Source organism: Myxine glutinosa, chromosome 6 (genome assembly GCF_964187855.1).
Source record: "Myxine glutinosa chromosome 6, kmMyxGlut1.1, whole genome shotgun sequence".
Taxonomy (NCBI): domain Eukaryota; kingdom Metazoa; phylum Chordata; class Myxini; order Myxiniformes; family Myxinidae; genus Myxine; species Myxine glutinosa.
In genome coordinates, this window is record NC_136266.1 from 124,960,088 (window position 1) to 124,977,712 (window position 17,625).

General features: G+C 43.5%; 1 protein-coding gene across 9 annotated transcripts in view; it reads right to left on the bottom strand.

Moving 5' to 3' along the window:
• USP40 (ubiquitin specific peptidase 40) overlaps positions 1-17,625 on the bottom strand; it is a 116,824-nt gene that overhangs the window by 86,318 nt on the left and 12,881 nt on the right. For 5 of the 9 annotated variants that reach the window (XR_013623860.1, XM_078780481.1, XM_078780478.1 and 2 more), the window contains exons 1-2: positions 2,675-2,720; positions 176-391 (exon numbers count right to left, since the gene is read on the bottom strand). Coding sequence is in view for 8 of the 9 variants with exons in the window: in XM_078780481.1 (XP_078636607.1) it covers positions 176-389 (214 nt within the window). In the remaining variant the exon portion in view is untranslated. Of the gene's footprint in view, positions 1-175; positions 392-2,286; positions 2,411-2,674; positions 2,721-17,625 lie in introns of those variants that run through there. The other 4 variants (XM_078780479.1, XM_068120998.2, XM_068121000.2 and 1 more) reach the window with 2 other exon arrangements.

Below are 17,625 nucleotides of genomic sequence, written 5' to 3' on the forward strand. Positions count from 1 at the left end.
TGTACTTACTTTTTCACGTGACTGTAGGTCCATGGCACATACCATTTTGATTTCTACCTGAGCTCACGCTGCTTTTGGTCATCTCCTGTGGTTCTGTTGGATCTCTACCGCCTCATGTCCCTCCCTCAACCAAGTGAAACATTTTATGTGAAAAACTGAACAGGTTTTGGCTCACCTCGAAACTCCGGTGTGTGGTGCAGCGTCTGCAACAGCGCGTTCAGGTAGCAAGTGGCACCTTGGTTCAAAATTCCGCACAACCGTGATGCCTGCCGGGGAGCAGGAGGACCTGTGCCTTTTGAAGGAGCATATCTCCGAGAAGCCTGCCCAAATGGCTCCATACCCACAGGCTTGTCTTCATCCTCCTCCTCCGCAAACAGATTGCCAAACATATCTAGATAAGGATAAATGTGTAAAATACAACGCATCATCATCATTATCATCATCATCATCATCATCATCATCATCATGTCTCGAGATTTTAGGGTAGTCCTGTGGATCTTCCTGTGTGCACTATGGATGATAAACCCCCATGGCCCCACCTCACCTTTGCCCCAACAACGCATCCCACCTGTTTCCAAAAACAATCTATTCCCTTTCGGTTCTACCCAGAGATTAGGTAACGGAGGACGACAGACTAATGGAGGTCTATAGGACTAGCGGAGGACAACAGGCCGAGCAGTAACAGAGGTCAACAGGACTAATGAAGGTCGACATGACTAATGGAGGTCCACAGGACTAACGGAGATCGACAGGACTAACGGAGATCGACAGGACTAACGGAGATCGACAGGACTAACGGAGATCGACAGGACTAACGGAGATCGACAGGACTAACGGAGATCGACAGGACTAACGGAGATCGACAGGACTAACGGAGATCGACAGGACTAACGGAGATCGACAGGACTAACGGAGATCGACAGGACTAACGGAGATCGACAGGACTAACGGAGTTCGACAGGACTAACGGAGGTCGACAGGACTAACGGAGGTCGACAGGACTAACGGAGGTCGACAGGACTAACGGAGGTCGACAGGACTAACGGAGGTCGACAGGACTAACGGAGGTCGACAGGACTAACGGAGGTCGACAGGACTAACGGAGGTCGACAGGACTAACGGAGGTCGACAGGAATAACGGAGGTCGACAGGAATAACGGAGGTCGACAGGAATAACGGAGGTCGCCAGGAATAACGGAGGTCGCCAGGAATAACGGAGGTCGCCAGGAATAACGGAGGTCGCCAGGAATAACGGAGGTCCCCAGGAATAACGGAGGTCCCCAGGAATAACGGAGGTCGCCAGAAATAACGGAGGTCGCCAGGAATAACGGAGGTCGCCAGGACTTTAAACGGAGGTCGCCAGGAATAACTGAGGTCGCCAGGACTTTAAACGGAGGTCGCCAGTACTTTAAACGGAGGTCGCCAGGACTTTAAACGGAGGTCGGCAGGACTTTAAACGGAGGTCGGCAGGACTTTAAACGGAGGTCGGCAGGACTTTAAACGGAGGTCGGCAGGACTTTAAACGGAGGTCGGCAGGACTTTAAACGGAGGTCGGCAGGACTTTAAACGGAGGTCGGCAGGACTTTAAACGGAGGTCGGCAGGACTTTAAACGGAGGTCGGCAGGACTTTAAACGGAGGTCGGCAGGACTTTAAACGGAGGTCGGCAGGACTTTAAACGAAGGTCGGCAGGACTTTAAACGGAGGTCGGCAGGACTTTAAACGGAGGTCGGCAGGACTTTAAACGGAGGTCGGCAGGACTTTAAACGGAGGTCGGCAGGACTTTAAACGGAGGTCGGCAGGACTTTAAACGGAGGTCGGCAGGACTTTAAACGGAGGTCGGCAGGACTTTAAACGGAGGTCGGCAGGACTTTAAACGGAGGTCGGCAGGACTTTAAACGGAGGTCGGCAGGACTTTAAACGGAGGTCGGCAGGACTTTAAACGGAGGTCGGCAGAACTAACGGAGGTCTACAGGACTGACAGTGTGAACTGGGGAAAGGAGGACGGGGTAATTAAACCATAAGCCATTTATCAGTTGTTTGTACGAATTACAATAGGATTGGTTAGTTTGTAAAAACCTATTTGTTTAAGAAACAATACGAAAAAGACAAATAATAGTAATAGTAATACTTAATAGCCTCTCTCGCCTGCACGACTGACGATATCATTGATATCATTATCATTATCAAGGAGAAACCAAGAAAATCACGACAAACATCGAAGGATGAAATTTTCATCGGGGGTGGGAAGTTCACTCAAACACAGAATGCTGCCCACACACCATCACCAAGTGATGCCGTCACGTCAGAATTATCATCCCAGCTGGTTTATAATACACCACGAGAAGGGTTCACAGTTCAAGCTCTCACGACTAAAAAAAATTAAAATCGCGGATGTCTCCTCAAACCGCTCTTGTCACTACCCCTGAATGACGAGCACACTGCACACCTAAACTGTACACGTGATATTTCACTTGTGCACAAACCCATGTACAGTACACTGTACAATGCAGTGTTCAAAATCACGATTCGCTCAGATGCAATTGAGCATTGCACTCTTCTATCATTATTATTAGATATTCCAATTAAATGCTCTCCACTTATTATAAGCTCTATGAAATATAACGATAGTTCTATAAGTCTGCAGCCAAAAGATGCGTCAGAGGTTTTACTTACACAGGTTATGAAAAGAGAAAGCGAAGCAAGTAGACAGTTCCAACTCAGCTAGGAAAAATATACATATACACCTCGAAAGTTTTGATAGCTTCTTACGTTGTTTTTTGATTTATAAGGATGTATAAAGTAAAGTAATAATAACAACATAACCAGTGGTAAAAAGGACATAATAAATATAATTTATTTAAAAACAATGTTTCATACATTTAGTTTAGTAGATTTTTCACGGATGCGTTCCGTTAGCAAGCGGCTTGCTTAATGCTCGCCAGGCGGCTCGCTTGATTCACAGCGCTCAAGCAAGCACTCCAACGAAACGGAGCGCTCGAAACCGCCGAACAACATCGAGCAATTGAACAAAAAGGTGTTAGAGAAGTCATTTTCAGTTATACTCTATCATCTCGTGGCAACAGCTTCCTCAAAATAATTGATTGTGGTAGCGGTGGCTGTAGAGTGTACTATATGAAGAGTAAAATTAAGAGAAACAAGAAAGAGCAATCAGAGATTGCAGACCCTCACCAGGACGTGGTTTCAAAGGCTATTGTCGTTTTGTGTTAAAAAAAAGTGGCAACCGAACCACGTGACCGATGACGTCATCTTTTTTTCCTTCTCCACAAATCTATCCAGAGATGACGCTCAATAAATTTCATCTTGATCGGATGATGTTTTGTACTTGCACCTATGCCATCATCATTAACATGTTTGTTTTTTTTTGTTGGTTGTTTTTTTTTTTTTTTGTATACAAGATCGAGGCTCGTGAAAGAGCGAACATTAATCACACAAAAAGTCAAACCGACACATAAAACACAAAATAAGGGGAGCGGTAGACAAGATGGGGAGAGAGGGGGAAGGACGTTCACAAACACAACATTTGAGAGCAGGGACATCGAGAGAACTGTGGGAGGGAGAGGGCTTAGGGGGAGGTGGGAGAGGTATAAAATATATGGACACTGCAAGGATTTCCAGCAAAGAAGTTGGAATTTCAAAAAAGTGTATCTGGGGTGAATTAGCGGGGGTAGAAAAGATCAAGGTTTTGGATGGGGAAAGATAAGAGATGGTGGTGAACAGCTGTTTTAAGGGGCCGAGTGAGGTAAAATTGGAGTAAAATATATATTTTAATTTTTTCATGTCAAAATACTCTATGATGTATGTTCTTTCAGAAATCAATCCTTTTAATATGAAAATTGAACTATTTTTTCCAGAAAATATGGGTCTAATTGTCAAAGGTCAATCATTTCTTAAACCGGAAGTACCTTTTTCATAACCGGAAGTGGATTTTTTGGCCTAAATATCCATAAAAATCTGTTTAATAAACACTGGCAAACTCTATAGTCTGTGCTCTCATGAATATTCATAAACTTGTTATAACTCAAAAACTAATCATCAGAATTTCTTCAAATTTGGTCAGAATGTCAGGTTTGAGGTGTTGAGTGAACTATTGATGCCTTTTAGAGATACCCCTACTTTAAAAAAATTTATGAAGTAAAATGTCACCTTTTTCTATTTCTACAAAAAATAATCAGTGTGCAGCTGAAATAAACCGATTTGAAGAAAAGCCATCATTGAAATATTAGGACATCCCTATAATATGTAAAACTGAGGAAAAAAGCAGATTGCCTGAGTTGGTTGTGTGGGGTTACAATTTTGCTGACAAAATGCAAAAATGTAAATTTTCAATTGTGTTGAGGAAAATAAATGTAATTTCCTTATTTGAAGGTGTATTGTCTCAATTCTTCAATTTTTGTATTCTCCAGATTGTCAGCTTTCCAGTGATACATGGTTTGTAGGGGGTAGCTTGTCTGTGAGTGTAGATATGTGCATTTGTTTAACTAGGACGTGCCCGTACGTGGATGCCCGTTCCTTGCCAAAAAAAAAAAAAAAATGTCTTCGCCCATGCATGCATGGGCGTGCCCATGGGCCCATGGGCGTGCCCGTAAGTGCGTGATGTGACCGTACAATGAATGTATCGTCCCGACGCCGCAGCTCGGATGGCGCTGCAGTTAATCGGGCCTGTATCGGCAGAGTTATTATAAACGTGTACTACAATCGATCGTACCTTACAGCGTCTGCCCGCCACGTTCAGCATCAGTACGTCGTCACTATGACTATCCGTAAGTCCGGAAGTGACGTCCTCATTTGACTGTCCGGAAGGTCGCATATCGCAGTTACGATGAATCGCAAATTAGTTTTAATTAGTTTTAAAACATAGTTTAACGCCAACATAGCGCCAACATAGTTTGCCAACGTGAAATAAATGAATACGCTCTCAAATGTGCCGTCCGAGGCAGAGTCTGTTCGCCACGTTCGGCACACGTGATAGCTCGCTGCTCTCTGATTGGTTGAATCGTTTTTTGGACATAGCTCGGTAACTACTTCTCCGATTAATATGAAACCTTGAAAAGGCACATCCTCAGGTCCCCAGCAATATACCTGGCAAGTTTCAAGTATATCGGACCCGTGGTTGTCGAGAAACAGCGATCACAGGCAAACACACACACACACACACACACACACAGACACACAGAGATTACTGGAATTATAGATAGACTAGGACGTGCCCGTACGTGGGTGCCCGTACGTGCGTGCAAAAAAGCATGCGTGCAAACAACAACAACAAAAAAAAACTTTGAAACCACGTGGCAGTAACGACCACAGAACCCCCCCCCCCCCTCTATTTACATGAAATGGTTTGGTCCATTCGCAACGACCACAGAACCCCCCCCCCCCCCCCCCTCTATTTACATGAAATGGTTTGGTCCAAAGCGAACGGCTTGCGGAGTTTGGTAAAGAAATCGCCATAGCTCGGTAACTACTTCTCCGATTAATATGAAACCTTGAAAAGGCACATCCTCGGGTCCCCAGCAATATATCTGGCAAGTTTCAAGTATATCGGACCCGTGGTTGTCAAGAAACAGCGGTCACAGACAAACACACACACACACACACACACACACACACACACACACACAGACACACACACACACAGAGATTACTGGAATTATAGATAGATGGCGTGTAAAACCCTGCATTTTATCCCACTTGGCCCCTTAAAGACCTGGAGGGAGGAGTGGGATTGAAGGGAATGGGGGGTGTGCTCCAGAGGCGGGATAAAAGATGAATGAAAGAGTGAAGGTGAGCAGAGAGCCTTGATTTTGGTAGTTTAACCATAAGAGGGTTGCAGGCAGATCTTGTGCGACCTGCAGGAATATTTGGGGGACAGAGCACAGAGAGAGCTGGGGGAGCAAGGCCGGAGAGGAGTCGGTAGAAGACAGAAAGACCACCAACCTGCCTGCGGTGAGTGAGTAAAAGGCCCTCGGAGTTGGCTTCATCGCAGGAGATTCCAATGATTCTGAAAGCTTTGGTTTCAACAGCGTGAAGCCGAGCTAGGTGTGAGGCAGGAGCACCGGCCCAGAGGGGGAAACAGTATTCCATTGAGCTGCAGATGAAAGCCTTGTATGTGGTGAGGAGCTCAGGTGTGCCAAGGATGCAGGCAGGTTTCAGACCAGGTCACTTTACTCTGGACATTCTGGCTCTGCTGTCTCAACAATAGATGGAGGGCCTCAATGTCAAACAGGAATTCCGCATGTTATTGTTATTCCGCATGGAGAATTTTTTTACAATGAGCCATGCCAGACCGTATCGAAGGCACGTGATATGTCAAGGGAGACAGCTCTAATTTCCTGTTTGACATTGAGGACCTCCATACATTGTTGAGACAGCAGAAGCAGCATGTCCAGAGAAAAGTGACCTGGTCTGAAACCAAATTGATGATCAGAGATCAAGCCATTGGAGAAGAGGAAGGATTTGATATCCGAAACAATGATGGATTCCATGACTTTGCTGATAATTCGGAGCAGGCTGATTGGTCTGTAGTTGCAAGGATCTGTTTTTGTACACCGCACCTTTCCCATGCCATCTCCAGGCATTGCAAAACGTCATTGCCGGGCACCGAAGGGGGCTCGGCAGTGACGCATGCTGAAAGGGAGTACTCAGTTTTCACTCTGGTTGTTGTACACCGCTCCTTTCCTATGCCATCTCCAGGCATTGCAAAACGTCATTGCTGGGCACCGAAGGGGGCTCGGCAGTGACGCACGCTGAAAGGGAGTACTCAGTTTTCACTCTGTTTGTTTGTTTTCTTGTTTTCTTGTTTGTTTGTCCGGATGATATCTCAGCCATGCTTTGAGGTAGGAAGCTGAAATTTCGGCACAGTAGTGAGCAAGTCCTTTGTCAAAAACAGTATTTTTTGTTTTTTTGAATAAACAATTAATTGAGGAGTTATTTAATTATTGGCGATTAATTAAGTACTTATTTAATTAATCAAATTTCCTTTCTCTTCTAACCATTAACTCAGGCACCTTTTGAGTTAGGAAGCTGATATTTGGACATGCCAATGACCAGGTGATTTGGCTGCAAAGGCTATTTTTGATTTATTAATCAATTGATCAATTAATCGATTCATTATTTAATTTTTCTATAAATGACAATTTTTTTTATTTTTTTTAGTTACAGATTCTGATGAAATGGTGGTGGTTTGTTCTCTGACCGAATTGATTAATAATATAATTTTTTTATGATTATTATTTATTTATTTTCATTATTAATCATTTATTTATTTTCTTTCTCATTTGGCCAATATCTCAGGCACCTTTTGAGCTGGGAAGCTAATATTTGGACATGACAGTGACCAAGTGATGTGGCTATCAATGATATTTTTGATTTATTGATTAATCATTTAATCGATTAATTATTTATTGATTAATCAATTAATTATTTAATTTTTTATTAATGAGTTATTTAATTACATTTCTAAAAGATACATCTTCGGATGAAGCACGAGTGGTTTAGTTATGCCATTAGCCAATTGATTAAGAAAAGATTTTGTGATACACTTTTATTGATTTTAATTATACAATTAATCAATCAATTAGTGTACACCTCTCCCTCCCAATGCAGCCTCTATGAGCTGCACTGCGGTATTGCCGGGCGCCAGAGGCGCCCCGGGAATGACGCGCTGTAGGATATTTAATTATTTGGCATGGGGGCGGTGTACTTTGAATGTATGTGTACTTGATTGTTTTCTTGTTGTACACCGCACCTTTCCTATGCCATCTCCAGGCATTGCAAAAGGTCATTGCTGGGCACCGAAGGCGGCTCGGCAGTGACGCACGCTGAAAGGGAGTACTCAGTTTTCACTCTGGTTGTTTTCTTTCTTGTTTTCTTGTTTGTTTGTTTGTCCGGACGATATCTCAGCCATCCTTTGAGCTGGGAAGCTGAAATTTCGGCACAATAGGGAGCAAGACCTTTGTCAAAAACAGTATTTTTTGTTTTTTGATTAATCAATTAATTGAGGAGTTATTTAATTATTAGCGATTAATTCAGTACTTATTTAATTAATCAAATTTCCCTTCTCTTCTGACCATGAACTCAGGCACCTTTTGAGTTAGGAAGCTGATATTTGGACATGCCAATGACCAGGTGATTTGGATGCAAAGGCTATTTTGGATTTATTAATTAATCAATTAATCAATTAATCGATTAATTATTTAATTATTTGATTAATGACTAATTTTTTGTTTTTTTTAAGTTACAGATTCTGATGAAATGGTGGTGGTTTATGTGTTCTCTGACCGAATTGATTAATAATTTAATTTTTTCATGATTATTATTTATTTATTTTCATTATTAATCATTTATTTATTTTCTTTCTCATTTGGCCAATATCTCAGGCACCTTTTGAGCTGGGAAGCTAATATTTGGACATGAGTGACCAAGTGATGTGGCTATCAAGGATATTTTTGATTTATTGATTAATCAATTGATCAATTAATCGATTAATTATTTAATTATTCGATTAATTACTAAAAAAAACCTTTAAAAAACAGTTACACGTTCTGATGAAATGGTGGTGGTGTATGTGTTCTGTGACCGAATTAATTAATAATTTAATTTTTAAATGATTATTATTTATTTATTTTCATTATTAATCATTTATTTATTTTCTTTCTCATTTGGCCAATATCTCAAGCACCTTTTGACCTGGGAAGCTAATATTTGGACATGACAGTGACCAAGTGATGTGGCTATCAAGGATATTTTTGATTTTTTGATTAATCATTTAATCGATTAATTATTTATTGATTAATCAATTAATTATTTAATTTTTTATTAATGACTTATTTAATTAAATTTCTAAAAGATACATCTTCGGATGAAGCACTAGTGTTTGGTTATGCTATTAGCCAATTGATTAAGAAAATATTTTGTGATAATCTTTTATTGATTTTAATTATACAATTAATCAATCAATTGGCGTACACCTCTCCCCTCCCAATGCAGCCTCTACGAGCTGCACTGCGGTACTGCCGGGCGCCGGAGGCACCCCGGCAATGCCGCGCTGTAGGATATTTAATTATTTGGCATGGGGGTGGTGTACTTTGAATGTATCTGTACTTGTAGTCTACTTGCCACCAATGTGAACCCGGAAATGTTGAGTACCCCAAAGTTTTAAGTTAGAAATGTACAGTATGGGTCCCCAGCACTTAGAAACTGCCGGATGCTAACCTGCATATGTTGGGCAATTAGCAAAATTAGCATTAATAGCATTAACCCTATCAAACATAGGCCTGGGATACTGAAATTTCTGTTTCGCTCTATTGCTCCACTTTTATTCACAGGTATTAGAGGTAACAAAGGCAAGTACCATACCAAACTAGAATAATATGACTATGGGTAAATAATATCCTCAAAATTAAAACACAAGTATACCCAAAATTATCAGAGCTGAAAAATATGTGCACTAGTTACACAACATAAAACTTCCATCAAGAAAGAGCGTCTTGCACTTCTACTACTCTGCACTGTTATAAAGCATATCCTCATCATAAAACTCATCCTCATCGTCTTCATCTTCTTCTCCTGTCTCTACATTCTTGTCATATTGCTCTTCTTGCTGTGAGTGTGTGAGTGTGTTGCAACATGTACTATCAGAGCCTTTGCAGAAGCAGTAGCTGGTACAGGCCAGGCCTGCAGCTATGCAGCTGCACTTTGCTGTTAAACAGGGCTTTAACCCAGCTTTGCAGTTACAGCTGATCATTTCCAACACGGCAGGAGGAGCAACGGGGCTTGCATCCAGGATGGGCATGATGACTTCCTCTCCCTTCTCGCCTTCCTTCTTATTCCATCCAAACTCTGTTATGTCCACAGCTGGTGGGTCAGGGCAGTCTGCTGCTTTCCAAAGCAGCACCTGTAGATGGGCATGCCGTCCATGGAGGAGAGCGTTGCGCTCTGTAGGAGGCAGTGTCTTCAGTGCTGGGGGGGTTTTGCGCTTTCGGTAGATGTCATATCTGGCGACGTTCAGAGATGCCGACTCCCTCTCGTTGTACAGAGTCAGGAAGAAACCACTCACTGCCTCTGTAATCTGTAAATCAGTAGCTCCCTCCTCTCTGATGAAGTGAAGCAGGTCACCAGGTACTACTCTCATGGCCTTGAGTGCGGACACCTTCCCTTTCCCCGCGGGATAGGAGGTGGTGTCACATCCGGAGAGAGCATGCATAGCCAGGATGGAGCGACACTGCTCACCGAGATTCTCTACTGTCGAATTGATGTTGAGAATAGTGCCATCCCATCTCTCCATCTGCAGGTTACATGTGATACCCACCTTCCAGCACCAATAGACCATGAGTACGAAAACATCAGTGTCGTCGCTGAGAATGCGGACAGTTTCAGCTCCGCGACTGGCTGCATCCAACATGTATGAGATGAGGGAGACGTCAGCCTCGTCATGAGTGACAATACTGTCTGCTTTGCTGACCATCTTGATGTGATCTCCTATGCTGTGTGTGCACAGGAGCTCACCCAGTCTCCGTTTGTTTGTCTTGTTCTTCATCACTTTGTCGCGGCTAGGTAGAGGGGTTGTCAGTGAGAGTCGGTACTCTGTTGAGCTCTCCCCAGCTCTTCTCTGCCTCTCGTGGTCTTTGGCAGAGACTTGCTCATACCGGTCAAAGATGACAAATGTTTTGGTGATGTAGCGATTAAGCCGGCACCCCATGCTGGCTGCGAGGTCAGCCACAGTGCCTGACGATGGCCACACCACATGGTAGATGAGCTGCGATGCATCAACGAGTACAACATGTGGTGGGTGGGGATTGGGGGCAAGGATTCCAAGACGCTGGACGATCACAGACTTGTTACCCTTCCTGAGGCATCCATACTCATCGATGATGGATGCAGGGACCGGGCCGAGCTCATAGTCAAAGAGGGCAGAGAGCTCCATTCTTCTCTTGCTCCCCACCACCAGCAGCCGAGCAAACAACGCCTCAAGGTCACATATGATCTTCGCATTGACCTTCACTCTTTTTTTGGTGAATGTCATTGTCACCACCTTATTTGAGATGGGCGCATGAAATCTCTCAGGAAGTGATGAAGAGAACAGTGTGCTCATGTCCTGTCCGATCTTCAATGCATCTTGCACATTCACCTTTTCATCTGCCACCTGGCCATTTATGATATGGTGGAGGGTCGCGCTCTCTATGGTGAGTGGATGGGAGTTTTCCTGTAGCACTCTCAGGATTTTAGCCCGGTCCTCCACGTCCAATTCCCGCCGTCCTTTACCCTCGTCTTTGTGTCTGTTGGGCTTCATTGTCTTATCCGGTGCTTCAGCATCGTCGTAAATCTCATCCAATGACTTGGAGAGATAGGAGCAGATGCCGAAAGATTGGATCCACACGGCGACCTGCTCAGGGTGGAGATGCCCTTCATGCCTCCTACTCCCTTCCCTTGCTTGATGCATGTCTGCTCCCCAAACATGTCTCCACTCACTGCAGCTGCACCATCAGAGTGGCGCCACACATGGCTTCCAGCGTAAAGGTCATCTTTGGCAGTAGCAGGAAGGTACTGCATGTCGTGCAGATGCCATGTGATCCATCTTGCGTAGTGGTGATGACCGGCAGCAAAGAAATAGGGCAGCATCTCTTCAAGGCAGTGTTGTTGCAGCATCCAATCACCCTCTCTTTCTGCTCGCCAGAACCTGTGAGCTATTAGGGTAGGGGTGATGAAACAATCCACCCATAGCCGGACTAAAAATTAATCTAAATAATCAATATCTCAAAAACTATAGCAGCTAGCGAGATGGGGCTTAGTGCGTTGAACGTGCCAGGTTACGATCTGTTCAAATAAACACTAACATTGAAACTGTAGCTCAACATGAGAGTAGGGGCGCTAACCGCGCAAAAAAATGTTGGGTGAAAAAAAATCCTCGGCTTTTACATCCCTTTTTTCACATGAAATTTTGATCGCAGGAAATTTTTATAAGAACACTCACGGAAAGCATATCTGTCTAAGTGTATTATGTCCAAATTTCATACAGATCCTTCAAATAGTTTGCTCACACGAAGCATTCAAACGGAGCAATACAGCGAAACAGAAATTTCAGTGTCCCAGGCCTATGTTTGATAGGGTTAATGCTAATTTTGCTAATTGCCCAACATATGCAAGTTAGCATCCGGCAGTTTCTAAGTGCTGGGGACCCATACTGTACATTTCTAACTTAAAGCGTTGGGGTACTCAACATTTCCGGGTTCACAAGAGGGCTCTATAGGCTTGGCAAGTAGACTATTGTTGCACATTTTTTGTGTAAAGCGGTAAAGTTGGCTGATTTCCAAACTGATGGCAGATGACCTTGAGAAAAGAAAGGGTGAAGAGAACAAAGAGAGGGTGTGAAAGAGCAGCATAGCAGGATTTTAGGACCCATGGGCTGATGCCGTCTGGTTCAATTGCAGAATCAGAGTCGAGGATTCACAGAAACTTCTCCACCTTGTCAGGAGAGAAGGCACAGAGAACAGGAGCAGCTGGGTACGACTGGCTACGGTGGGTACACAGAGAGACGGGTTTGGGACCCAAGATTTTGAGGCAAACACAGAGTTGAGGTATTCAGCTTTTTCACGTGTGGAGTCAGATGTGTAGCTGTTTGAGGTAAGGGAGGGGATAGAGGGGGAACAAACACCAGAAACATATTTGACCAGATGCCATCAGAATTTGAAAGAGGGAGACAGGTTTGAGAGTTCAGTCTTGAGAATATGAATGAATGAATGAATGAATGAATGAATGATCGTTTTAAGGCCATTTTCCCCGCTAGAGCGGGGGTTAGCCTTGCGAGCCCCATGACAATCATGGTTCCCTGTTTGAGGCAATGATTTTATGGCCGGATGCCCTTCCTGACGCCAACCCTTGGTCACGCTCTTACGATGCGCAGGGATACGGTGTACCTATTCTAAACCGGGGTACACACCAGGATCATTCATCCCAGCAAGCTGGTACTCAATTTGCCGACCTCGGAAGGATGACAGGCTGAGTCAACCCCCCTGGCGTTAATTCAGCGATCGACCAGGATTCGAACCCAGGATCCTAGGATCCCAAGCCGGCACCCTAACCGCTAAGCCAACACCAGGCTCAGTCTTGAGAGTAGAGAGAAATTGTTTCCTCGCTCCCCTGAGGGTGGACACACACTTGTTCCGGGCTTTGTGAAAGGAAATGAGATTGCCTTCCATTGGATTTGCCTTCCAGGAGGCGAAGGCAAGTTGTTTCAGGGCAACTGCCTCACCACAAAATTCCGTATACCATGGATGGGAGGAAGGGTATGACAACTGAAGACGAGATGGGATAAATCTGTGCATGAGAGAGAGCAATTTACTTTGGAAAAATTCCCAGGATGAGTTGATGTCAGAGGCAGTAGAGATGGGCGACCAGTCCAGATGATTTATGGCTGCTTGAAGAGTGTGCTAGTTGGCCTGAGTGAAATGCCAGATTCGTCAATGCTGAGGAGGCTCTCTGAGAATGGCCAGAGAGATGTCCATTTTAACAAGCATATGGTCAGAAGACACGATTGGAGAAGAAGAATAACAGCAGGCATGTGCAGGGAGGTTTGTCATAACCAAGTCTAGAAGAGAGGATACTCCATTGACTGAGATCCTGGTCATGAAATTGACAGATTGTGTCAGTCCCAGTTGGTCGCAGAAGTCCTTTGCTGAGGTGCTATGGCTGGTGAGAGGGGTACCCACACCCAGCCAACTGGCATGATGACAGTTTAAATCACCATATATGAGGAAGAGAGAGTTGGGATGAGTAGATAGAAGTTGGTCCATATTATCTGACATCGACGATGCAGATGGAGTCATCAATGTTTGGTGGACGGTACAACACACATATTAATAAAAGGTGGGAGCGAAGGGGAAGCCATAGCCAGAGGTACACCTGGGGGTGAGATGGAGAGAGGGCAGTGCAGGGAGAGTGAGGAAGAGAGTTTTTGATAAATATTGCAACCCCGCCTCCAGGACGAGGCTCAGGTATATCATACCGGAGGAGGGAGTAACCAGGGAGAGATATTAAGGAATCAGAGATTGGTTTGTATCTTGAAGGAGGAAAGTTTATGTTAAGCAGATTAAGTCTGGTCTGTCAGAAGCAACATGTATGGAGATTTCAATCAGGTTTGAGCGAAGGCCCCGGATGTTTGAGGTCCATACCGTTAAGAAAGAGGGATGGGGAGCATCAGGTAGCAAGTGCAAATGGGGAGCAAGTGCAAAAAGTGGTTTTGCAACACTAAGACAAGTGCGAAAAATGTTTTTCAACACCAGCACGAGTGCGAAAAGTGGTTATTCAACAATAACACATGTGTGAAAAGTGGTTTTCACCACTAACACGAGTGTGTAAAGCGGTTATTCAACACTGGCACAAGTGAGACAAGTGGATTTTCAACACTAACACAAGTGCGGAAAGTGCTTTTCAACACTAACACAAGTGCAAAAAGTGGTTTTCAACACTAGCACAAGTGTGAAAAGTGGTTTTGCAACACAAAAGCAAGTGCGAAAAGTGGTTTTCCATGCCAGCACAAGTGCGGACAGTGGTTTTCAATGCGAGCACGAGTCTGACAAGTGGTTTTGCAATACTAACACAAGTGCGAAAAGTGGTTGTTCAACAATAACACGTGTGATAAGTGTTTTTCAACACCAGCACGAGTGTATAAAATGGTTATTGAACACTGGCCCAAGTGAGACAGGTGGTTTTCAACACCAACACAAGTGCGAAAAGTGGTTTTCAACACTAACACGAGTGAGAAAAGTGTTTTTCAACACAAAGAGGAGTGCAAAAATGGTTCTGCAACACCAGCACATGTGCGGAAAGTGGTTTTCAATGCCAGCACAAGTGCAGAATGTGGTTTTCGAACACCAGCACAAGTGCGGAAAGTGTTTTTCAACACTAGCACAAGTGTAAAAAATGGTTTTGCGAACACTGGCAAAAGTGAGAGAAGTGGTTATTCAACACGAACACAAGTGCGAGTCCGGAAAACGACAGCACAAGTCCGGAATGTGTTTTTCAACACTGGCACAAGTGCGTCAAGTGGTTTTTCAACACTGACACAAGTGAGTGTGGTTTTGCAACACTAACACAAGTAGACAGTGGGGCGATGGCTTATTAATGTCTTGGATAAATATTTTCGTAGTCTCCTCATTGGCATTGGAAATAAACTTTATAAATTGAATTGTCAATAGTTAGCAAGGAAGAAAATGCATTGTTCCCTATTTTTTTAGTGCACATTAATTATATAATCTATTAATTAGTCAAATTGGCAATATATTTTTTTTCTTGCACTATTAAAGTATTTACAAAGGGATGTAGGTTATTAGAAATGAAAATATAAACATAAACTTAATTATAAAATTGCCAATTTGAATGGAAAAATAGTGATTTTGAATGTTCCATTGTTGCCAATTTGATGATTTAGTGCTATTCACATTAATAAATATAGCTGTGAATGAACTATATCTCGCACTGTGACAAAAATGGGCTCAAAGTTTGTATTTTTTTTTGCTCTTTCTGCTCATGTATGTATGATGTTTATGACTGTAACAGTTATTTCACCAAACCACTAATACGTGGGGACGTGGGGTTCGTCCTGGATGGGTTAACCTAACCAAAGATTATTGTAGTTTTGTAATGGACAGTGCATGAAAACGCATTCAGATCATTAAACCCAATCAAAAATCTGCACAAAAAAGCGACATAACTTGTCTGATCATGTTATTACCAATTTATTTAGTAAAATATACTAGGTGAAATTGCCTTGTCATATATAGAGTAGCATACACTTTATGTTTGTATTATATTCTTTTATACTTGAGCACCTTACTTGCGAACTTACAGGTCCTCTCCATATTCCTCATCATCACCTTCACCATTGTCGGGGTCTTCTGTCTCTTCAATGTCTGTTGGGAGCTGAATGTTCTCACATTTCTTGCACTGGCACAGATCTGTACATCTCAGTCCAAGAGAGATACAGCATGACTCATCAGCATTTGGAGGTTTACACTTTGATCCCCTACATCTGCAGAATGCAAGTTCTAGAACACTTTCAGGAGCTGGAGCTAGGTCCATCCAGTCAATTGTGAGCTCATTGCCATCCATCTTCCAACCATTGCCTGCAGGAGATGGCAGATCCTGGTGTTGCACCAGGCTTTTCTTGTAGATGCTGGCTTGATAGTTAGCTCTCTGGATGTGCTTTTTGAGGGAGTCCTGGTTTGGGGGCATGACACTTTCAGTTCTGGTTGCTGTCTTCAACATGAGATATCTCACTTAATTTACTGAAGTAATTTCCTTCTGCCCATACAGTAGGCATACAAACTCTTCCAGACGACTGACCATCTCTTCAGATATGTCATAAGATGTACCAAGTTCCTTGAATGACTCTATAAGGGTGGGATTCTTCTGCAGTAGTTTAAAGGCTCTTTGTTTCCCCTTTCCATAAAAGGAACTGACCGAATCACAACCGGTGAAACAGTGGAATCCTATGAGAGCTTCCGTCAGTTCATCTCCCAACTCCTGCTGAACAGCACCGACATCAATTGTGCGCACTTTGTCCTCTCTACCAGTATAAAAGTACAGCGGTGAACTGATTTGATTAGTAAGTCCCAAGGCAATCACAAATACATCTGTATCTGGGCTCCTGATGATAACTGGTGGGCTGTTACTTGTAGCAGCTATGTACTTTGCGTGTAATAGCATGCGAGTATCTGCTTCCTTGTGATCACAGGATCATTCTTCTATTGCTTTGAACTTGACAGTTCCGTCTGTGTCTGTACAAATTGAATGACATTTGTCTTCATGGGCTACAACCAAGTGAATTCCTTTGAGCTGGTCTGCCTTGCATCTCTTCCATTCTGTCACAAGGAATTTCACCAGCTGATGCTTGTTGTGGCCGTTTGCGAGGAATTTTTTCCATTGCCTAGGAATTTTTTGTTCTGGTTTTGCGATCTTTATTTTTTGTGATCCACTGGCTGCTCTTCTTTTGCGCTCTGCATTTTTAATGCTGACTTCAGGGTAGGTGTCAGTTACAAAGTGCATACACTGAGATTTGTTCAAGAAGCTGATGTTGACCAGTTGCTTCAGTATTTTAACAGCAAGCTGCCCAAAGGTCTGTGGCATATTCTTCTGGTTTAGTTGTTGAAGAAGCGCCATGCCATCCACAATCCAAACACCACATTTTGGAGGCCCCAGTGGTATCTCACCAGCTTCTGGCACTTTTACCTCTTCTAACATATGAATGAGCTTTGCCTTGTTGGTTTTGACCAAGCAACCATCACTTTTTGCTATTGGAAGAGGCAAAGGCCCAAGTGAGTAAGTCATCATGTTTTGGAGGTTCACACACCTCACCTTGCCAATGATCACAAGTCTGGCAAAAAGGTCCCTGTCACTCTTCAAGGCAACCTCTTTCCCTCTCACACGTGAGACCATTGTCTTTGACATCTCAGTGAACGTTTTGAGCTTTGCTTTTGGTAGAGTGTCCTGGATAGATTTCTCCTCGTTCTGGAGCCTTTCTTGGCAATAATGAAGAAAGGCAGCATCTCCCTTTTCTTCGGTCGTCAGGAGATCATTTGACACTTCAGGTGATGCCACAACACCGGACG